A 24,930-nucleotide genomic window follows, 5' to 3' on the forward strand; every position below is an offset into this window, starting at 1 on the left:
CTACATCACGGACGCAGTATTCCCATGCCATGTCATTTTACCGCTAAACTCGCAGTGTGTGCAATCAGGGAAAACGTGCGCCAATCAGATGAATGCACAATGTTAGCACTCAGATAGCACTTTGGTGTTCAGACAACGCCGAACTTGGGACGCGGAGGAAGTTGTTACAGCTTTTTAAAGTCAGGTCTAAACTCCAAGGCACTCCATCAGTATGGAAACTACAAAGATATTGTGAGCCCTCCGGTCCTTCCTTACTACGGAATATTTTCATTTGATCTATCAATTTGATGTTTTTGCGGGACTCGAAAGTCATCTTTTCTGTAGATCATTCACTGATTATGCCCAACATCTCCTTCATTGTTGCCTGATCTTCACATGTATATGCACAAGGTGTTGCCCGAGTGGCCCCAAAGGTGACCTAAACAAGACTCTAATTGGATTGGGTCTTCACTGGTACTCAAGAGCAGGGAGAGTATTGCCAGCCACGTCAACTTCAAGGAGCACATCTTGTCAGCATCAATCACCTCCTGGGCTATTTGGTGCTGGCTCACCTCTCCAAGAATAGGGCTGAAGGGCAACATCTTTCACTACTCTGGTTACAGGTGGATATATATCGACTTGACCACATGGCTCAGCCTATTATTGGGGAGTCGAAGATGTTCACTGAGAGTCAATTTCTGTCCTTGGCCCATCCACCATCTGTTCTGTACATGTAATGACCCAAATTCCTTTATGAATCCAATCTAAGTAATTGCTTCTCTTCTCAGCCATAGACAGACAGGAGGCAGGAAAACACAAGAAGCTGCACAGTGTGATTTATAAGGAATTCAGAATTACAATTTGACAAAAACATCATTTTACTCTCAGTGGAATTTTATCCAAGGATAATTAAGGCGATAATACCTGAAGCCACTTTATCTTTTGAGGTGGACACAACAGTAAGCAAAAATGTTTTCTGTTTCGCAAGCACAGACAAAAAGGGAGGGCTCAAGGCTGCACCAGATCCTACTGAATTGGCACTTAACAAGGTGGTGAAAAGGTATTGACGAATTGGCACTTAACAAGGTGGTGAAAAGATATTGACCAGGCATTTTAAATACTGCCAACCTACCAACATCCTGAAAAACCTGGGTGCTCTTTTGACCCATGTCTGTATATTCAAAGAGAATCTCTTGCAGACTTTATTAGGGGAACCAGTGGTTCTTCTTTTGTCAAGTGAAGGGGGATTGGGATAATGCTTGCAACTAACTAAACAAAGAAAGGGTCAATTCACACCATTTAGCTATGGATCCGTGTAACACCTTCTAGTTTCTGGCATCTTCCCTCTAAACCATATTGTCATCCGAAAGAGCTTAATCCATTAATCTTAATATTCAAATGCCATGTGGTGTGGTAAGGGTGTCACAGGACCTAACAAAAGCAAGGAGATGGCTCCCATACTCCCAGGTTGGACAGTTAAAAAAACAGCCATTATAAAGGTCCAACAGGTCTGTGGCCCCAGGGTGCCCGAGCACCACTCACCAGCTGCACTAATAATAGCTTTGCCCCTGCAAGCATGCGTTTGAGGATTAATCAAGTCTGGTGCAGCACTTTGCCACACATTTGGTCACAGGAAGAATGAAAACATCCAAAGCCTCTGTAGCTTTGATGAGAAGATAAACAAATGGTCCAAGATTTCTGACACTTTGGTACAGCATGAATCATGGACACATTGTGCTTTCTTTATTTTGTCAGGACCGCTTGGATGAGAGGGGTCAGGGGGATACCACACAGCAGGATGAATGACCACAGGACTACCAACACATCTCCCAGACCCATTCTGCCCGGAAACACTCTTGACTATATATTCATGATTTATCTTTCATAGTGAGATACCCACAGATCTACCTAAGGGAACCCCTAATTTAAAACATGATCTAGTGCGTAAAAGGAAAAATTACATTTGTGAGACCAAGCAGCTTGCCTAGGGCAGATATGTTGACATTACTACCTTCACCCGCATGGATGTTTGAACGGCGGTACTTGAGGCATCATCCAGAACTCAAGACTCTGGCCCTAATTACGACCCTGCCAGTCTTCAGACCGCCAGGGCCGTGGTCTGACCGCCACCAAAGCGGTGGTCCGACCACTTTGGCGGTGGTCAGACCGCCACATTATGACCGTGGCGGCTGGGCCACAGTTGGACCGCCAGCACTGCCAGTTTCCCTCCACTGGAGGGACTGGCGGTGCTGGTGGTCCTAATCCACCAGGGCAGCGCTGCATGCAGTGCCACCCTGGGGATTACGACTCCCCTCTTCCCCAGCTTTTACATGGCGGTTACGCCGCCATGTAAAAGCTGGTGGAGACAGGGTGCAGGGGGGCCCCGTTGTGCACAGTGAAAAGCACGACAGGTGCTGTTGCACCCTACGCACCGCAACATTGCAGCCGGGTCAATTGTGAGCCGGCATCAATGTTGTGGGCTGTTCCCTGCAGGGCCAGCAGGCAGTAAAGCCGTTTCCACCTGCTGACCTAGCGGGGAACTCCTAATGGGGCCCGCGGGAAGGTGGCCGCACTGGCGGGCAGCCTTTTCCGCCCGCCAAACTCTTAATGACCCCCTTAGTGTTTCTCTGCATAGAATGATGGAACCCACACCACCCACTTGTTGACATATGCATGGCTTTGGCACTCTCTGGTATGCTCAGACATTTTTGAACCATACTGGAGAAAAAGTGACTGAGGATCTAAGGATATCACCCCTAGCTCCAACACGCACATGCACAGTGATGACTTGCTGTCTGAGTGCAGGCAATTTACCAGACGATGCAAGGGTACCTGGATACGTGTCCACCTTTTAATGGTCCACTTTCAATGTTTTGTGTTTTATTTTCTATTGGCATGACTGTTATCATTTATAAAATCCGTATCTTTTTTTTCATTTTGACAAAACCACCCCAACCCTTTGAAGCAGTCTCCTTGCTGCCTCCTCACTGTAAATGGAATAAATGAGAGGAGGGGACATCAAAGTGGGTTCCAGGAGACTTTTCAGGTGCAGCGGCCTGTCTTTCTTATTAATATTAATGAACTGATTCGATAAAACAGTCAAGTAGTTTGTTTTGGTTTAAAAAATAGCTATAAAAACAGTGCAAACTGACAGCAACATATCAAACAATCAAACATACTGTATGGTCAAATATTGAACCAAATGAATTGATTAAGAAGTGCAGCTAATGTCAAACGGCAGATCTCAATTTGAGATCAATGATTAGAAAACGGCCCATAATATAGCAGAACAAAGAGGATGATAAGGTTTTCAGATGGAAAAGCCACTCTACAGGCTGTCAAGCTATTGCATCACAGCAAGGCAAAACACAGTAAGGGGCAAATGCATTGGTATATAAATGCACCAGTTCCCACATCAAACTCACATCGGCGCGGACTGCTGTGAAAATAATAACCAGGGTTCGATCATCCGTGCCTCCTGGAACACTGCAGAGTCAAAATCATTTGCAAACTGTAATAGGTTTTCACAAATATTTGCTTGGCTAATCCTGCGATGTTTCGGGCGAGAAAACTATGGTGCAGAACAATCAGAGGCACCGGAGACAAGCTAAATTCAAGTATTGCCCAATAATGAACAAATTATTTTTTTTCTTAAACATAGGGATATATAGATTTGCCCGTCTCAATTTAATCTTGAAAGCCTGGACCATAATATTCTGAAATGCACTTGCCATTTGTTAACTGAATCGTAACTGAGAAGCAGAGAACTGGAGTCTGATGTCTGGAGAAGGGCATTCCCTCAATCAATCAATCAAAAAAATGTATAGAGCGCGCTACTCACCCGTGAGGGTCTCAAGGCGCTGGGAGGGGGGATCAAAAAGGGGTGGGGGCAGGGAGGGTCACTGTTCGAACAGCCATGACTTGAGGCTCTTTCTGAAGAGCAGGAGGTCTTTGGTTATGTGAAGGTTGGTGGGAGGGAGTTCCAGGTTTTGGGGACGAGGTAGGAGAAGGACCTGCCTCCTGTGGTGGTGTGTTGGATGCGGGGGACTGTGGCTAGGGCGAGGTCGGCTGATCGGAGGTTGCGTGTGGGAGTGTGGAAGTTCACTCTTTCGTTGAGGTAGGTTGGGTGGTGTTGTGGAGGGATTTGTGAGCGTGGATGAGGATCTTGAATGTGATTCTCTTGTCTATGGGGAGCCAGTGAAGGGATTTGAGGTGTGGTGAGATTCGTTCGTGGCGGGGGAGGCCAAGGACGAGGCGTGCGGCTGTGTTCTGGATTCTCTGGAGTTTGCGTTTGAGTTTGAGTGTGGTGCCGGCGTAGAGGGCGTTACCGTAGTCTAGTCTGCTGCTGATGAGTGCATGGGTGACTATCTTCCTGGTCTCTGGGGGAATCCATTTGAAGGATTTTTTTTTAGAGTGCGGAGTGTGTGGAAGCAGGAGGAGGTTAGGGCATTGATTTGCTGTGTCATGGAGAGGGAGGGGTCTAGGATGATGCCGAGGTTGCGTGCGTGGTTTGCGCGGGTGGGTGCGGGGCCTAGGGCAGTGGTCCACCAGGAGTCGTCCCATGTGGTTTTGTTAGGGCCGAAGATGATGATCTCGGTTTTGTTGGAGTTAAGCTTGAGGTGGTTAGTAGTCATCCAGTTGGCGGTGTCGAGGAGAGCAGCGTGTAGGTTGGTTTTGGCGGTGGTGGGGTTGCAGGTGAGGGAGAGGATAAGTTGGGTGTCATCTGCGTAGGAGAGGATAGTGATTCCGTGTGCTTGGAGGATGTTGGCTAGGGGGATCATGTAGATGTTGAAGAGTGTGGGGCTGAGGGAGGACCCTTGGGGGACTCCGCAGATGATCTTGGAAGTGGTGGAGTGGAAAGGTGGGAGGCGGACTCTCTGGGTCCGGTCGGTGAGGAAGGAGGTGAGCCAGTCTAAGGCTTTGTGGCGAATTCCTATGTTGTGGAGGCGTGTGCGGAGTGTGTGGTGGCAGACGGTGTCAAAGGCTGCGGAGAGGTCTAGGAGGATGAGGGCGACGGTCTTGCCTTTGTCGACTTTGGTCCTGATGTCGTCAGTGCATGCGATGAGGGCGGTTTCCGTGCTGTGGTTCTTGCGGAACCCGAATTGTGAGGGGTCAAGAGTGCTGTTTGCTTCGAGGAAGTGGGATGGGCGGGCTTTGACTAGTTTCTCTGCAACCATGGTGGGGAAAGGGAGGAGGGAGATGGGGGCGATAATTGGAGAGGATCTCCAGGTCGGCTTTGGTTTTTTTAGGAGATCGGTGATTTCCGCGTGCTTCCAGGTGTCTGGGTAGGTGGCGCAATCGAAAGAGGAATTGATTATGTCGCGGAGTATGGGGGCGATGGTTGGGCTGGCTTTGTTGTATATGCGATGTGGGCAGGGGTCGGAGGGGGATACGGAGTGGATGGAGTTCATGTTTTTTTCAGTTTCCTCGTGTGTGGTGGGGGTCCAGGTGGTGAGTGTGGTGGGGGGGTCATGAGTGGGGGGTGGGTTGGGTGAGTGAGGGGTGTGTGCGGTGGGTGTGTGTGGTATGAAGCTGTTGTGGATGTCCAGGATTTTGTGGTGGAAGTGGTTGGAGAGGGCGTCACATAGGGGCTGTGTGTGTAAGGGGTCTATGTTGCTGGCTTTGGGTTTGGCAAGTTCAATAATGATGGTGAAGAGTTCTTTGCTCTTTTGAGAGTTGTCAAGGTGTGTCTTTTGGCGGTGCATATGAGTTGGTGATGGGTGCGGATGGTGGTTTTGAGGGTGGAGAAGTTGGTTGTGGAGGGTTCTAGTCGCCATATTTTCTCAGCTTGGCGGCATTTGCGCTTTGAGTCTTGGAGTTCGGGGGTGAACCATGGCGCGTTCTTGATGTTGCAGGTGGCAATGTGTTTTCTGAGGGGGGCTAGTGTGTCTGCGCAGGTGGTGATCCATTTGGAGAGGTTGTGTGCTCCTGTGTTGGGGTCGTTGGCGTGGGGGGGGGGGGGTTGTGAGCCAGTTGGAAGTTTAGTCGTTCTGTGGGGATCTTGTCCAACATGCGGTAGGGTGTAGTGTGTTGATGGTGGTGTGTGTGGGGTTTGGTGAAGGAGAAGTGGACGCAGTGGTGGTCAGTCCAGAGGAGTTCAGTGGTGTGGGTGTAGTCTATGTGTTGGTTTGATGTGAAAATTGCGTCGAGCGTGTGTCCTGCTGAGTGGGTGGGTGCGGTGACCAGTTGTTTGAGTCCGAAGTTGGTGAGGTTGTCTATGAGGGAGGTAGAGTTGTGGTCTTTTAGGTTTTCCAAGTGAAAGTTGAAATCACCGAGGAGGATGTAGTCTGTGGAGGTGAGGGCGTGCAAGCTGATGGTGTCGGCGATGGTGTCGCAGAAGGCGGGGCGTGGTCCTGGTGGTCTGTAGATTAAAGTACCTCTGAGGGTGGAGTTGTTGTTAATGTGGATCAGGAAGTACATGTGTTCTGTGTTGTCGATAGTGTCTTGGGAGCTGGTGGTGACTTTGATGGTGACCCTGTGTAGGATGGCGATGCCACCCCCTGGCCTATTGAGGCGGTCTTTGCGTTGGAGTTTGTATGCCTTGGGGGTGGCGATGGCTATGTCGGGTTCTGAGGAGTGGTTGGTCCAGGTTTCCGTGAGGAAGGCGATGTCAGGTGAGTGTGATGGGATGAGGTCCCAGAGTTCTATGGCATGTTTGTGAAGGGAGTGGGTGTTGAGGAGCAGGCAGTTGAGGTGGTTGTGGTGGGTGGTATTGGTGTGGTGCATGAGGGTGTTGTTGCGGGGTGTGTTCTGGTTGTGGGCTGGTGTGCGGCGGGGTTGGTTGGTGGGGGTGGGGGCAGAGCAAGTGAGTATTGCGTTGGGGGTGTTGTGTTTGTTGAAAGGGGGTCGCTATGGTTGGTGTGTGGTGTGAGGGATGTGGAGCAGGAGAAATGACAGGTGTGGCAGGTGAAGGGGCCATGAGTGTGTGTGGGACTGGAAGGGGTGCACGTGGGGGCGGGGGCCTGGGTTGAGTGAGTGGAGGATGAGGGGGGAGTAGGTTTGTTTGAGAGGGCCAGGGGGACTGGCGCTGGGCGCGGTCTTGGCGCAGACGGGTGCAGGCGGGCTTGCCTTTGGTGCGCCAGCGGCACGCCTGCTGTGCACGTCCGCTGCTAATGGCGCCGCGGCTGCCATAAAAGGAGGGGAGGGTGGGAGTGGCAGCTGGAGGAGGGAGGGCTGGTCGAATGGGAAGGCTGGTGGGGTGGGGCCGCAGGGGAAGGCAGCGGCTTGGGGAAAAAGGCACAGAGAAAGACGGTGAGAGGGAGGGCCCGCAGGGGAAGGCAGCGGCTTGGGGGAAAAGGCACAGAGAAAGACGGTGAGAGGGAGGGGCCGCAGGGGAAGGCAGCGGCTTGGGGGAAAAGGCACAGAGTAAAAGATGGAAAAAGACTGTGTGGAGGTGGCGCGGGCAGCGGAGCGGGGAGCGACCTGCCTGCAGAAGCAGGTACAAGGGTTCCCGTACAACCGCATTCTTAGATCTCGGTATTTGATGTCCTCCCATCCACGAAATATGCTTCTTTAGAGGTTACTAGTACCACACAAGTGTTTCTTGCTGGTATGATGCCGGTGGTATAACCCACTATTGATGAACCGATGTGGAAAGTTTTTAATCAGGCTGATGAATGCAGTTTGCATACATTGTCTGTGATCTTTCACAAGGGGACCAACCTCTTTCCAAAACACAATTAACCTTTAATGTGTGTGCCCAATATTATCTTCTGAATATCTGGGGAAATATTTGAAAGATGCTTTAGACCCAAGGTCAGGCTTGCCAATAGGGTAATAAGATGGGCTGACCTGACAGATCAGTGTGTGGGCCGGGTTTTTTTTTTTTTTTTTTTTTAGCAGTTGTGGACCGGTTTTATTGCCAGATTGGCCGGTTTTATTTACTGTTTATTTCCATGATATTACCACTTTTTAGCTACATGTAGGCACCTGGAGGCTGTTCCTGCTTGTTCCAGCCTGATCCAGTGGCACCACCACTGCCTGGGTTTTCCCACTCACTGTTCTTCCCACCAACAGAAGCCCACCCCATGACATACTTAATGCAGGCCGCAGCACCATCACACAGCGGGCACGCCACCGGCATGCCAGAGGCAAGTCCATCTGTGCCCGTCTGTACATGGATCACGCCCAGCACCATGATCCCTGGCCCTCTCACTCCCCAAAGATACACCATTGCCAAGCTCTACACCCTCAATCCCAGACGCTGCAACAAACACTGCCACCGCGCCTACCCACACTCCATGCTAGGACTTTTCACCTGCACCCACTGCACACACACCAACCCACTGACCAGCCCCACCCCAAAACACACAACAGACACCACCTGAACAAAAACACCAACTCGCACGCGCCCTTCTCAACACACGTTCATTATGCAAACACACAACAGAGAGTTGGGACCTCAACTCCACCCTCACACACAACCTCCTCTTTCCCACTGAGACCTGGCTCAACCTCACATCCGCACCCGACATCGCCACCATAATATCCAAGGGATACAAGATCACCCACCATGACCACATCAACATGACTGGTGGAGGGATCACCATCTTACACAAGGAATCCATCCAATACACCACCACAAATCACAACATCACCCCAGCCATGGAACACCTCAACGTCCAACTCCAAAAAGACAGCAAAACCACCACTAGGGGCCCCCTTGCCTACCCACCTCCCGGACCATGCTCAGCAACTTCATCACCCCCCTTGCCATAGACTCCAACCACTACATTTTTCTCAGTGACCTCAACTTCCATCTCGACAACCAAAATGACATAAACGCTACCAGTCTCTGTGACAGAATGGACAACATCAGGGTCATCCACAACCCCACGCACACCGCAGGTGACACGCTAGACCCCATCTTTACTTCCAGCGACCGCATCAGGTACAGCCACCCCACAGAACCCATCTAGACTGACCACTCTATCATCCACTTCAACATCACTAGCTCACGGACCTCCGCTCCCATCCTGCCCAATGCACCCTACCAAAGCTGGAGCAAAGTCTCAAAGGACACAATGGATCAACGCCCTCAACACCACCCACCCAATCTCCTCCACCAACCTAGACCAGAACATCAGAAACTTCAACAATTGGACCACCAACTGCGCCAACAGCATCGCTCCTATCAGCAACAACACCCACAGAAGGTCCACCAAGCAGGCTAGCTTGTACACTAAACATCTCAGAACTGCTAAACAACACTGTAAACAACTGGAAAGGAGATGGCACACCAGCCGCAACCAACAAGATCGCCTTCAAGATGGCCCTCAAGCTCTACCACAGACAGTTGAGAGAATCGTAGAAAAAAGCCTTTGCCTCACGCATTGAATCAAGCTCCAGTACCAGCAAAGAACTCTTCAACACCGTTAAAGAATTCTCCAACCCCTCAGCTGCAACAAACAACATTACTCCCTCACAGGAATGCTGCAACAACCTTTCAAACTTCTTCCTCAACGAGATTGCCACCATCTACAGAAACTTCAAATCCTGGCCCAATGCCCTTGATACTACCGCAGACATTCGTCAAACCAAATGGAGCCAGCTTGCCCCACAGGACACCACTTCCATCATGAACTCGGACCACTCAGGAGCCCCAACTGACCCATGCCCTCACCACATCTTCAACCTAGGCGAAGCCAGAATAAGCCATGTACTCACCACCTTGTTCAACACTTCAATTGCCACAGGCATCTTCCCTGAGAACTAGAAACACACAGAAGTCTACACCATACTAAAGAAACTATCGGCGGACCCCAGCAAACTCAACAATCACTGACTAACCAATCTCCCTGCTCCCGGCCAAACTAGTAGAAAAAGCCATCAACCAACAACTCTCCTCACATCTGGAATGGAACCTCCTACTCGACTCTTCCTCATCCAGATTCCACAGCAACCACAGCATAGAGACAGGGCTCATCACAGCTACTGATGACATCCGAGCCCAACTTGACCGAGGAGGGATTGCGGCTCTGATCCTCCTAGACCTCTCGGCAGCCTTTGATACGGTCTCCCACCACACACTCATCACAGGGCTGCACAGCATAGGTATCCAAGGAGCTGCCCTCAGATGGATCTCCTCTTTCCTTACTGGAAGAATGCAAAAAGTCTGTCTTCCTCCTTTCAACTCTGAACCCAAGGAAGGCATTAGTGGAGTATCCCAAGGATCCTCGCTCAGCCCCACCCTCCTCAACACTTATATGACAGCTTTAGCCAGCATCGCCAACACCCACAGACTCAACATCATATCATATGCTATTGACATACAACTCACCTTCTCCTTCTCCAAAGACACCACCAACAGCAAGACCAACTTCCACAACTGCATAACAGATGCCGCCAACTGGATGAAAGACAACTGCCTGAAGCTCAACATGGACAAGACAGAGGTACTGATTTTCGAAAACAAATGCTCCCGATGGGATGCATTCTGGTGGCTCTCAGAACTCGGACGTACTCCTACCCCCAATGACCACGCTAGAAACCTAGGCATAATTATGGACAACCAGCTAACCATGATGACTCAGGTCAACTCCATCTCCTTCTCCTGCTCCTTCAACCTGTGCATGCTTTGTAAGATATTCAAACACACCATCACCCAAGCCCTCTTCTCCAGCAGACTGGACAACGGCAACGCTCTTGAAGCAGGGATCGCAGCTCACCTCCTCCTCAGACTACAGACCATACAGAAAGCTGCAGCCAGGCTCATTGTGGATCTCCCTACACGAACTCAAATCCTCCGCTACCTCAGGGAACTCCACTGGCTCCCTGTACAGAAAAGATGCCAGTTTAAACTCCTGACCCATGCATACAAGGCTCTACACAACTGTGGACCCACCTGCTTGAACGACTGCCTGAACTTCCATCAGCCCACAAGACACCTCTGTTCCTTGTCCCTTTATCTAACCCTCACCCTGTGTATCTGACATAGCAGATGTGGAGGTCTCACTCCTTCTCCTCCCTAGCAGCGAAGACACTGAACGAGCTACCCTTTCATCTATGGGCCTCTCCATCTCTTCTAGAGTTTCGAAAATCCCCAAAGACCTGGCTATTTGGCTAATCGGCTGGACTCTGCAAGCACTTGGATACTCTCACGGTGGCAAGAGGTGCTATACAAATCTATTGATTGATTATCTGATTCACTAATGGGGGCTTCTTTTACTTTGGTGCCTATTTTCTGTCCAAGTCTAACCCTGCTTAGACCCAGGCCCTGTGTTTAAAGTATCTCAGTCAGCTTCAAGAATATGTTTTGAACTATCATTTTTATCTTGGAATGTTTTAAAAATGTACCCTCAGCTACGGCATGCAGAGCGTAACTTTATCAATCGATTCCCTTAGATCATATTGATAACAGGCCCAACTACTGCCAGAAATAACTCTCAAAAAGTGAAAAGAGGACATTTTCTTCACAAGAGTGCCCATTGTTTTCAATTCTCTTACAGAAGGAAGTTAACAAAATATTTTTGTATTGCCTTTAAATTGGCAATGTGTACAACAATAGAATATAGCCTATGAAATTAACCAAACCGGGATTCTCCAGCTACAGGTTAATGCTTATTTAGCATAGCTGAAGCAATGAATAGAACAGAGGAGATTTCTCATACATGTCAAAGATAGATTCTTTAACACAGACTAAAGGTCCCTTATGTAAAATATCCATTACATTTGCCCGTATTTCACAATCTCACTAGTAATAACTTTTAAGTTTAAAGAGCAAGTTGGCTTTTAAGAGCAACACCAAAGAAGCTTGTTTCTTCTTCATAAAGGCTTCTCGTAGAGAATGTGAAATGAAGTAGGGCCACCTGATAGAAACCTGAGCACATTGATTGATATTTTATCACATGGTGCATCCTCTTCCACATAGCTTGATAAATATACAGATTTCATTCTTGATTATTCTGAAGTGAACTCACAGTAATGGGCATCCTTGCACATGCAACACAGAGAAGCGTCAAAGCACAATTTGTACCATAAGAAGCTCCATTGGTTTAAGGAAGATAACAGGGTTGTTGACGCCTCTATCATAGAAGAAAGCACAATGGTTATACCAGCTACCACCAGTGCTCTTGAATGCCTATGTTCTCAGTAGTAGAAGCTGTTCAGGATGTTTTTATGCCGGAACCTGTAGAGACACAAACATTTCCAAACCCTTTTAAGCAGCGAAAGTTATCATTAGAAAGGAAATCTAGAAGGACCCAGCTCTAGGCTAGAAGCCAGAGCTGACTGTGGAAGCATCTGAAGCTCCAGCATATCACGGGCTGACATTGATGACAGACACTTTTTTCTCCTTCCGCTGCCTAGAATGGTGGCGTTCGAAGAGCAGGTCTTGCTACGAGATAAGGAGCACATCTTTCATTTTTAGGTTGAGCGACGTGTTGTTATCTATTTGGGCTTTTAGCTGCACCAACCTCATGCCCATCACTATCACTCGTTCATGGGCTTGCCCTTCAAAAATCCTTAGTTATCATCGGTAAATGCTTTACGTTTGTCCCTCCTTGGGGCGATATGGTTACTGCCTTGCCCATCGACCCCGTTACATGGCTGATTGCACGTTTGCTGATACGTTTGACTGCGAGCAAACTTCTTTTTCCTTTTGTGTGTCTCTTCACACTGATGCTCATGGCAGCCGTGGCGCTTTGAATCGGCTCGCTTATGCGAAACTATTTTACATTTCATTTTCAATTTATGTGGCAGGAAAAGTCCGGTTAGGAGTTTACAACGATAATAGCTCTAACTCGAGCAAATGCGAGACCCATTGCATTGCAAAATCTTGTTTTATTTGTTAGCTGGATCTGGTTAAGGTCTCTGATGGTGTCTTCCATTTTTCAACTTGAGAAAGCAGTCCAGGCCAGCATTAGGATTCCCTACCTTACCAAGCATGCTTCTGGTCACTTAATACAATGTAGGCATGTTTTTAGAGCTCATACTGAAAACATAATTACAGTCATACCCTATGCATACCTAGAGACTCTCACTTACAGACAGTGAACACACTTGCTATAATATTTAAAACCTAAAGTCCTCTTGTCACTGGAGCTATCAAATTATTACTTTACTTGCTGACAAACTTGTTAAATTTACATGTTTTAAGGCACATAAAGAGGAATATGGTGTTCAGGCACGGCACTGTCAATATACCTGTCACCTCTGAGCTGTGTCATGCAGCCTCCAAATGAGTATGTTCAGTGTCCCCAGCAGCAAGGCAGAGACAATATAGTCCAGAATCTCAGCCAAGAGTCAGGAAAGTTGTCAAAAGATGAAACCTATTTCGAGAAAAGTGTCAGTTAGGAATATTATAATGAATTAGTTCAACTGGGAAAGACCCTGCAAGGCTCATTTCTTCCTAGTGGCTTTCAGCTCTGTGCTATATAATGCTACATTGAGTAGTAGGTTTCACATTCGATGTTTGTCCTAATGTGAAACACTATGATGCCCTCTTTGCTGCACGGAAATTCTGCTCCAACTGAACTGAACAAAAGGAAGATGTACTGCATCAAGTGCCGTTTATTACCCTACTCTGGATACCCACGCATCACTGAGCAAATTGTATAAATATTGATCCACACAAAACTCAAGGACTGATGACACAGATACTAAATCCAGCAGAGGTCAGAACAAGGTCAATCCTGGTGTTTTGAATTGGACTTGTCCCTTGTTTCCTTCACTCACCAGACTCCCATCATGGCATACGCAGCCTTGCTCCTGATGGCCACTGACGGGTGCTGCAGCTTCTCCTTGAGAATGGAGACTGCACCAGCCTGAAGCGCTTCACAGGCTTCTACTCTGAGACAGAAGTACAAGGTATCCAATATTAACTCCTGAACCTCTTCCACCTCTGTCTCCAGCTTCTTCACCAGCTTTGGAACCAGGCCAGCATCCACCAATCCGACGGCTCCTGCACCAAACACAGAACAAGACAGGGGTGGAAGTCAACAATGGGTGAAGAACACAGCAGTAAAGAAGGCATGCCTCAATCCCTCTTTGCAGGAGAGCGGTCTAGTGATACGTACTAATGATCAGGCTATTTGCAACAATCAGTTTAAAGGGGCCAGCTAGTAAATGGTGTCACTGTTCTGGGATACATAATACAAGCAGATTCAAAAGGGAAATAAAATGCAAGATGACATTATCAAAAGTGTATTATTGAATCTATAACACAGACAGAGATCATCAGCCAATGGAAAATTCTGTAAGTAATTCATTTCCTATACTCATTCTGGAATCTAAACTTAAGCAGGCATCATCAAACAAAATGACATTCTGAAATAGAAAACCGAAGTCGACATCAAAGAAAGGCCACTTTGAAATTCAAAACTCAAGCAAAAATTGTGAGTTAATGTGGTTTTGGGTACAGAGTTTTGGATGTGTTTCAGTTGACTGGAACGCACATTCCTTAAGAGCTCCAAATCTTTCACCATCCTGCTGCTGCCCTCTATCAGGTGCTTGTGTGAGCTGCATGACCAGCCACAAACTGTCTTCCAAAAAGAGAAACATTATACAGCGATCTTAACAAACCCTATGCACTAGTAAGTCAAGTAGACAAGGGGTTCTTAAACATTTGACTTTTGTAGGCCCCCACTTTATAATTACTGGAACTTGGGTAACCCCACTGAATCATTACTGGAATCTGGGGACACCCCGGCCCCCCACAGATTCATTACTGGAAGCATTGGACACTGGCCTAAACATGTTGTTGATGTTTTGAACCTCAAAACAATACACACAAAAAATACACAAACAAGCATTCATTTAACACATACACAAATAATAACACATGTTATTTAATTTGCAAATATAAATACATTTAAAAAATAATTTTAATACTAAGGTTGGAGCTTTACTAAATTCAATTAAAGCCACACTTTGTGCATGCTATATTTTGTTTGATGCTCCTGCAATGCTCCCACGAATCAATCTGAGGATACTAATTTAATTTTTAGCCTCCAATTTCAAATTCCTTGACATTTACAGCACATTTTAAATTGTTCAATTGCACATTTAGCCTGTTCATATTATTTAATTTTCTAAGCAGTCACGGACCCCCTCTGGAGGCTTCGTGGACCCCAGAGGTCCCTAGACCACAGGCTGGGAACCACTGAACTAGACCACTTTTCTAGAAGAAATAAGGTGCTTTATTATGCCTGCAATTGCGCGATACAGCTTATCTGAAATATTGATATTACTTAAGTAAAAATGGCAAATATCAGACTTGCTGTAACATATAGCAGGTAAAATGCTATACACCAATATTTTCTATTGTGAGCTCATGAAGTCCAGCATCATGCCATATTTTCCAACATCCATACGACATAAGTATCACATACCAAAATCCAATCAGTGAATCAGAGAAGTAGAAGTATCACTTTTTCCCACCAAAAACATATATGTACTTGTATGTACAAAAGCCATCCACATTTCACACCAGACAGCAAGTTCCTTCTTTCCCATTGATCCATCTCACACAACATCTACTTCTCATTCTTAAAAAACACCTTATTACAACTCTAAATTCACACATGCATTTAGTGATTCAGTAGCAAGAATCATTCTTGCATCACCTACACAGCAGGCTGTAAAACAGACCCCGACTACCAACTGAGAAACCTCATACCTGCAACACACGAAACTCAAAAGGTATGCGCTGGATGCACCTTTCAGCTCTGATATCGTCTAGCACCAAAGTCCATGCTCTTGCCTGAGGTGCCAAACAGATATAAAAAAATACAACTCTACGCTCCACCTAAATTCTCCTTAAAACATCATCCACAAATGCCTACCATGAGCTCTTGAGAATGCACTCCTCAAAAACCTTATCCTTTCTTTTAAGAATCAAATGGTTCATAACCAGGGATTAAAATAGATAGTTAGAAGCGCAGGTACTCACAATTGCAGGGTACCTGCTTCTAACTGAGAGGAGCCAGTGATCAACATTTAGTATTAATGGATCCCTGCTGAGAAGTGCTAGTACACTCCCCTTCAAATAGAATAGATGTGGCAACTCAGATTCTAACACTTCCATAAAGGATGGATAGTTCCTTTTATCTCATTCGTCTATGTGGTCATTGGACTCCTCTGTGACTTACAATATCCTTATAATGTACAGCAAGAGGTTCTTTGGTCTATATATTATCTTTATTTCCTTATTGTAGGTACGTTCTTGTGCTAGAATCTGACTGTAGAGAGAAAATGAGGTCACCACACACTAGTAATACTGTATTACAAGTGAGTAGTGATATCACAATGCCCTGCCCTTCACAGCTGTATAACATATACAGTTGGGCTCTTCTGCCATCAAAAGCTAAAAGAGAAATTGTGTGTGACCACCAAAACACACTTTCTATAGACCAAAAGTAGGGAGAACAAAACAAACTCATATTTGTCCTAAAGCACATAGAGTTGCTTTGGGTGTCCATGAAATGTTCTCTTGTGAACTTTGGCAGAAGATGTGTGAAGGTCTATTGTTTAGGCTCTGTCTGTCATAACGTCAACCTCTACTCCCAGACCAACGAAGAAGCACTCAGAGCAGAGGCTGAAAGAGGACATTCCCTTGTGCACCACCTTAACATTATTTTAGTCAAAGGTAGTGATAAATTGATATAAAAGTCATAGAAGGACTAGCAAAGACTTGAATCCAGACCAAATTACTACTTTGCCTGTGGCCTTGTGGCACTACACATTTACAGAACGTCTCTATGTCTTATAAGGTGAAGTTTGTATGAATTTTATATCATATATACAACTACCCTTCAATATGGAACCGACAAGCCTTTAGAAGTGTCCACAACCGGTTATGTTGTCCCCAACAACCAGCTGAATAGAAACTGTCTGCAGTCATAAACCTTGAAATGTCGGTGCCTTCATTTCTACGGCAAGGTACTCTTTAGGCATACCTCCATGTTGCTTTTCTTAGAAGCAGCAATACTGCCATCGGTAATCCTGCCCTGTGCCTTACAGCCAGTGGCCCTTCTCTGTCCCTACTATCTGCACTGATATATTGGTTCCTACAGCCAGGAGTCCCACTTTCCATCTGTAAGCCTACACGTGTATGCTCGTGCTTACCAAGCAAGGTCTCAAAAGAGGGTTTCCCTAAGAAAGGTCTGACAAATTCTGGCCATGGGACATTTTAAGGCATAAGGTGACCAGGGGCAGCAAAGAGAGCAAGGGGATATTGGGATAGCCGGTGAGACCACAGGTGCCCCTAAATGCTTGCCCTGACATGTAGAGAAATACATATATGTCAATTTCCATGGCAGCTATAGTCAGTATGGGGGCAAAGAACCTCAGCTGCAAAAGGATGCTGTCATGACGTGGTTTTGTCAATATTTCCCTCAGCTCTCCCAGTTTGATCACCGTCCTGTGAACTCTGTTCCCCACTTATATGACACCTGGCCGGTGTGGAGGGGATTACAAACCCCCTCCTTTTTCCGCAAGTCCACTAGACTGGTTGTAGGAGACTAGTTCTTGTTGGTATAGCAATAGTGGTTCAGGTTTTCGAAGTGCGCCTTTCCAAACCCACTTAGGCCTCTATAATAAAACTGTGACAGACTGCATTAGCAAATATTCTATCGAGATGAAAAACTTGTAATTCCATAGCTCACCTGTATCGAGCCGTCTTCTTTTGCGCACTAACTCTCCCCTCTTACCTGAGCTACAAGTGAAGCATATTGCCCAAATAAGGAGTTGTTTTTTCCTGAGTAGAGAAAGCTTGCTGCAATATACAAAAGTACTGATAAGCCATTTCCCTCCAGGTTTCAGGAGGTGGAGTTTGAGAGTGGACAGAGTGTGAAAATTGAATAGAGGTCTTTCTGGGTTAGGAGTTCTGGTCAAGCCAAAAGTTTTGAGTCATTTTGACTTGAGAGGACGTGACAATGTACTTAAAGTAAGGAAGCGCCTACTGTGGTACTTCTCTTCCAGCTAGGTCAAGCTGGATGAACTGTGTGACTCTTACCCTGGACCCTGGCCTGCTTTGGTCCACCTGCCTGCCTGTCCATCAATCTGCAAGGCCATGGAGAACCCAGAGCCAGTTTTGGGCCACTGTCTTTGGGCCTGAGCTGTACCAACAACAGGACAATCGACGACGAAGCAGCGGGAGCAGAGGTGGTATCCTCGCCACAGCATGGGTGGGACAATCAAAGGATGGTGACCCAGTCTTTCAGGCTTCCCCTCCTCAGAACTAACAAACTATGTAATCTTCAGCAAAGGGTGGCAACGTGCCTGCTTCGCTGGCAAGAGGGCCCCTAGTGAAGCACCACCACGGCCCCAGGATCCCCTGTGGAGGTATGGGTAATCCATGGTCTTTACCCCAAAAGGCCACTTCCGGGGCCAGTTCCGCAGACCTAGGAAACAATCTCTCAGTGACCCCACATGTCAATAATGCCCAGCATATTGTTCATGGGGGCCAGGCACCCGGCCTGCAGTGTGCCTGGTTAGAACCCCTTGGCAGTGGAGGCTGTGCGGAGAGCACGCGGGCTCCTCACCGGGGGCGCGAGCGCGAGGAGCAGGAAGCCGGCAGCGCGAGGAGCAGGAAGCCGGCAGCGCGCGGCGCATGATAACAGAACTCGCGGGCCGGTTGCCAGGGCCGGCGACGTGGTTGCCATGGCAGGCATCACGCACTCCGTTTGAACTGATTCCTGCGTTCCGAGGATGGGGGAATTCCGGGGTGCTTCATGTACAATCACAGCACCCTCTTCAAGTATGCGAACGAGCCGAGGCTGGTCACGTTAGGATCGCGAGGTCTGCAGCATGTGCCTTTCCGCAGATACCGGTATACTTCCAAACCCCACCGCCCGCTCAAATATCGATTAGTAGTCACGTATCGATCACTCAGTGCGCGGGTGTCAACTGGCCCCACGCTAGAAGAATCATTTTAACTAGTCCTGGGTTGTAAGCCAATACCGCTGCGCATGCTGGGACCACTGGTCTTCCCTTCCTCACTGAAAGTAAAGGCTTTGATGTCTTATGGGCTTTTGACGCAGCAAGTCAAAGGGAAAGGGCAGGAATGGGCTGTATCTATGGCACACGGCGTATTCCTGTCCTTTCCCACTGCGCTGGCGCCGTTTTGGCAGCCTAGCGCCAATGCAGGCACCTTTGTACCATGGTGCAAGGGTGTTTGCGTTACATGCAGGATTGTTTGTGTGCAAGCACAAAAGCAATCCTGGGAGGCTTTACCCTCTTTCAATGTGTGCTGCAGAATGCAGCACACACAGAAAGGAAAAATCGAGGAGGAATAAAGATATTTCTCCTCATTGTGCCTCCCCTTGAGAAGCATAAAGTTTTGGCGATCTCCCAGGTTTACAAGCTCTTGTAAATCTAGGCATGCGTCAAAATCTATGGGTGTTGCATGGGGAACACCCACCGCAGCACCCCTGGAACGCTGTCCTTCTGCAGACTAAGGTAACGCAACGATTTGTGCTGCCTTGCCTTACTCCATACCTATGAGGCCATTCAAAGCCACGCAAAATGCTTTGCGTTGCCTCAGAGGTTTGTGCCTCAAGGTTTGCACTGCAGCTGTGTGACAAAAAGTAAAGCAACAGCGGCGTAAGAGGCTTATAAATATGCCCCTAAGTTTGCTGGTACTGTTGGCTGAACATTAGGGCCGGCTGAAGGTCACTACGTTGACTTATGGACCTTAAGTAGGTGTAGCAGCTACTACTGCTCACTTACTCTTTGGTGTCCCTGGCACAGCTCTTGCTACCCCTCTTCTCAAGGGTCAGGAAGGTAGTAGAGGGGCTAGAAAGTAAAAGGTGGATTAAGAACTGTTTATTCCTGTAAATGTCACATCTTCTGCAGCTCCCGGTACCTCAGCAATGGATAGGAGGCTGTTGAAGAGCTAAACAATGAAGCACTGTCCACCCTGTGTTATCATCCGGGACTCATAGGATATGTGGTGTTACTTCCACTACTCCTAGTATTTTAGTGAACGGACAGCCATGTTGTGACATGGGCCCTGTTTCACATTGCGCTGAAGAGATGACCGCATCCCAGGACTGCTAAAGATTCACACATGTTCCTGGCTCTGGAGGGAGTGACCATCCACTCTCAGGCCACAGTCTTGAATCAGTGTGACTTTCTGCAGTTCCATTGATGAAGAAGACAATACGATTTTGAATGCTGGGCCAGGAGTCCTGTCACTGGCCACGTGGAGACTATACATAACAATGTTTTCTATGTCAATAGCCTGAAAAGAGGGGTATATCAAAGGTAAGCAACAGAAGCAAGACACTAATGAAGATTTAAATCCTGTAGTAATAATAACGTGTTTTTTATAAAGCACTTCATTCCAATTTATAACTTACAGGTCTCACTATTACCAAACAGAACTTATGAGCTAAGCTCCAACAAATAAGTGTTCCACAAAAAAAGCAATGCATATAGAGCAAGATATGTATGCTACATGGTGCTTAAGGCCTGCACCAGGGAAATATCTCACTTCATGGTATCAGTCATACCTAGTGTGTTATTACTGTACCGTTGTACCTGGCAACTTAAGGGGAGGAGCTCTCAAAGGAGTTATACTACTATATTGATGTTGAATTATGGACCCTTGAAAGTATTGCATCCACCATGGCAAGGTAAGTAGATGTGGAGTTAAGAATAGTAAATCTTAAATAGATGTCCGGGTGGGCCACTAACTGTACAAAGTCAAGGGTGTTCCAGATGTGCCTTCTGAAGCATGAGCAAGCGGGAAGGCTTCTGCATCTGGGGATGACGTGGCAGTCCACAGGCCAGATGTATGATCACATTTTTTGTGACTCGCAATTTGCGACTCATTTGCAAGTCGCAAAACCAAATGCACAACAACGTCAATGACACTGTTTGCGTTTCCCAATGGGGTTGCAAATGACCTCCCTCATTAATATTCTTGAGGTAGGTTGCAATTGGTGACCCCATTGGGAATGGCTGCACTCGCAAGGATAGTGGCCTGCTGGGGACAGCAGGCCACCATGACTGTGACTCCTTTTAAATAAAGCATTTTTTTTAAATGCAGGCTGTTTTCCTTAAAGGAAAACAGGATGCATTTCAAAAAGAAAAATATATTATTTTCCTTCATTTTTTCAGAGCAGGCACTGCCTGCTCTGAAAAAATATTTTCGCATCCATTCACAAAGGGGAAGGGGTCCCATGGGGACCCCTTCCCATTTGCGAATGCGTTACCACCAAATTGAAATTAGTGGTAACTGCGATTGTTTTGCAATTGCAGTCACAAAACAAACATATATCCCCCTGCGAGTTGCAATTAGTCCCTGGGACCACTGCCTGCTCTGAAAAAATATTTTCGCATTCATTCACAAAGGGGAAGGGGTCCCATAGGGACCCCTTCCCATTTGCGAATGGGTTACCACAAATTTGAAATTAGTGGTAACTGCAATTGTTTTGCAATTGCGGTCACAAAACAATCATACATCCCCTTGCGACTCGCAATTAGGAAGGGACGCCCCTTCCTAAGTGTGAGCCGGGAATCCCTATTTTGCGAGTCGGTAATTGTGACCAACTCGCAAAATAGGGATGGTACATAGTACCAGCCCTTTTCGCGGTCGCAAACGGCAATTTTTGCTGTTTGCGACCAAGTTAGGCCATAGCACATCTGGCCAGCATCCCTTAAATATCTGGGCATACTTATCTCCCATATGTCAAAAGAGGACAATAGTTTGAATATATAGAGCATTCTGACGAGGATAAAACTCTCATTAACCTTTTGGTGGAAGCTGCCATGGTCCTTTGTGAGCGGAGTGGGCCCGTGGTAAAATGATTAGCAGTGAATGGCACTCCTTTTGGGCCCGACATGAAGATATGGATTCACTCGGGGTTCCGCAGCTTGAAAAAGGTTGTGGAGACAGGAGGATAGATAGACGGTGGATGTCGGGAGATGGGAGACCTATATGAGGGGGACTTATCACATTTGAAGAAGGCAGCAACAAATTTCAGATTAGTACCGCTCAGTTTCTGAAGTTCTCTAGATTGACTGTGGTTGCACATACAGGTTGGACTGGCTTCCCATTACAACCCCCAGAATCACATATACAGAAACTCATTGTGGGGCTCCAGGATGGAGGCAGATGTGTCTCCGTGCTTTATAAAGGACTGCTACAAGATAGGGTACATGACCCCATGACAATACGGTCTAAATGGGAACGTTACATCGATGACCTCTGGACTTTAGACAGGGCGCTGGGATACCACAAGAGTGTTTCAAGCAATGTTAGATTTCACCTATCGTTATTTAAAATCCTGCACTGCACCTACTAAACCCCACACATCCTCAGTAAGATCTAGCCAACACATGGAGGGGGGGCTGTATACGAATTGCACATGCCGTGGTAGACAATCTTCTGATGATATGGTCAAGTCCGGTGAACAGCATCTATTGAGGCCTGTTGACGGAAGCCCGGGCTACGATACCGTCACTGAGGGTTGAATACTCTTTGAGATTCTCCTGGACCCCTCCCATGCCAGCTCAGGAGATTATTGGGCTTAAACCCCACACCAAAAAAAAGAGTAACCTCCAATATAGATTCATGTCATTGGTGGTATTTTGCCAAGTGCAGGATAATAATACATTGGATACAACCTGGACGTCCTCTGATACATATATGTTATAAATAAGCCTAAGAGTGTCTATTAGCAGAGTAAATACAGCTTAAAATGGTATGGCATGTCATGTCAGACAAACTCTGGAAGGAGACGTTAGGTCATCTCAGGTGCAGCCCCGAGTGTTCCATCATCTGATGGTTGTCTAATTGATTATGTTGCTTTATTTGCTGTTGTGTGTGGCCGCCATTGGTGCAGTAATGACTGGGCCTGTCACCTCTGCATTATTTTGTATTGGGAATCCTCAGACGAAATAACTGTAATGATTGCTGTGCCACATGTCAATGTTTCGAATAAAACAATCTGTCAATAAAAAAAGAATAGAAAGTCTTATTGATTATGCAGTGGCTGTGATCTTTTTATAAGTCGGTTTTTCTACAACTTCTACAACTGTTTCAGATGGAAGAAGCTGGTCTCAGCCACAGCTGCCATCTTCAGGGCTAGGGTCACGTCACTGTCCTTGAAGACTCCCAGGTTCAGTACCACAGGAACCGGGCGAAGCAGATGCTTGGTCATGTAGATCAGAACTCCATACATCAAGCAAAGCAGCTGGCACCTACCACCAAGACTTCAGTGTTTGAGTCATTCATTTACCACTCATTCTTAGATGTGCATTTATCCATAACCACTAAGCACCTGGAGAAATTTGCTTTGGAAGAAAGAAATGAGGGATAAAGTCTTCATAACAGCTGCTTGTCGTCATCTAAGCTGTAAAACTTCGTGCCAAGTGAATGAATCATCAGCAACAGAGGAAGAAGGTAAATACTAAAGAATAGTTGTGATAAGGCCTGGCTCTGCTGGAACATCACTGGCAATCTTATTAAAACACTGAGAAAGGTGGAGTTGCAAGTGACTGCTGGCAGTCGGACAAGAAAGAAGTGATCCAATAAATGGTCAGGTGGTGTAGTCCAACCTGCCTTGATCTTTAAATCAGAATCTGGTGGTCACTGGGGCAAAAAACAGTTGTAAGACAGTCTCTCATCAGTGCTCAGGCATCTCCAATGTCCACCTCGCGTCTTCGATCACCCAGGATTGATACTACTACAGATTCAGTTTGCCGCACAGGGTGAAACTCTGCCAGGAAGAATATGACTGGACTCAATAAACTCCTGTAGTTGTTCGACCACATTCTTCTGTAAAAGTTTTGCAGGATAGTTCACTTTTCAAAAGGGTTGCTAGCTCAATAAATCAGAGGGATGGGCCCACAAGAGGAGCAGGTATGTGGAATTGTATAGGAGGATGGGAACCAGGTCAGAAGAGAAACGAAGCTATGCTCATGGAGCAGGTATCTAAGCTAATGATTTGAACATGGAGCCGTGGAGGGGTCTAAAGGGGAGCAGCAGCTTGGCCTTCAAAGTCTGCAGCCTTTTCACACAACTGAGAAGAAAATAGGTGTCATCAGGAGCTAATCTCCTACTATTTATACTTCTCATCATGTTCACCATGGTGCGTGTGTACTTCCTCACGGCTAAGGTCAGTCCACATAGACAAAGTACAGAAGGACCAAATATAAGAAATGTCTTTCCTGAATGCTGTTTAATGTCTCTGTGTGGATGTGTATATCATGTATGCAGATACGTGCTATATGTTATTTATTACCACTGTTGAGTGTGGAGAGGAGCAATGACTCACAAGAGGCAAAACCTCAAGTGAGTCATGCCCCCCTCCCTCAACAATGGTAATAAATTGCATATCGTACTCACATCTGCATATATGGTTTAAGCTATGGCATTTTCCATGTGTACTTGTTAACAAATGTGTTTAAACAAAATTTTTGGGCAACACAGTAAAATCACAACCAAGTGAAACGTCACTATTAGGAGAGTTGTTCCATGTGTAAAGTAACAGTTACTTGTAATCTATGAAGCAATAAAAAGTATTTTTCTAATGTCACGTCTACTAAAACTACTTATGCCACGGCAGAAAGAAATGTGGCCCAATAACACGGCCTATTTAGAAAAGTTGTATTATTAGTCACACATCTATTACTACAGTTCAAAAGCCAAGTTTGTGTTTATTGCTGCAGTACAGAAAAAGGCTAACAAGCATTGGCAATGTCAGTAGGTCTGGCTTATAATTAAAACTGTTTTTTTTCAGTGAATGGTGAGTTTAGGCACTCAGTAAGTCGGTATCACAGATGCACTCTGTCAATCATTCTTGCATTCATGCATCCATTCATCCACCCACTGACTAACTTAAATTCACCCGCTTACCCATCCACAATATAAGATGTACAGAAACTTAAGAAACATAGCAAGATGAATTAACAAAAATACAAGTAGAAAAAATAAAACATGCTGCTGCCTAAACATGGCGAGCAAACAATTGTAATAAAAAAAACAAATTATAAGCGGTCGTC

At 46.5% G+C, this 24,930-nt stretch overlaps 1 protein-coding gene across 1 annotated transcript in view; it reads right to left on the reverse strand.

The window, feature by feature from the left end:
- Positions 1-24,930, reverse strand: part of RSPH14 (radial spoke head 14 homolog) — a 398,766-nt gene that overhangs the window by 15,884 nt on the left and 357,952 nt on the right. The window contains exon 4 of the mRNA XM_069215110.1: positions 13,654-13,879. Coding sequence (XP_069071211.1) covers positions 13,654-13,879 — 226 coding nt within the window. The remainder of the gene's footprint in view (positions 1-13,653; positions 13,880-24,930) is intronic.

The sequence above is a fragment of the Pleurodeles waltl genome, chromosome 11, assembly GCF_031143425.1.
Source record: "Pleurodeles waltl isolate 20211129_DDA chromosome 11, aPleWal1.hap1.20221129, whole genome shotgun sequence".
Lineage (NCBI taxonomy): Eukaryota > Metazoa > Chordata > Amphibia > Caudata > Salamandridae > Pleurodeles > Pleurodeles waltl.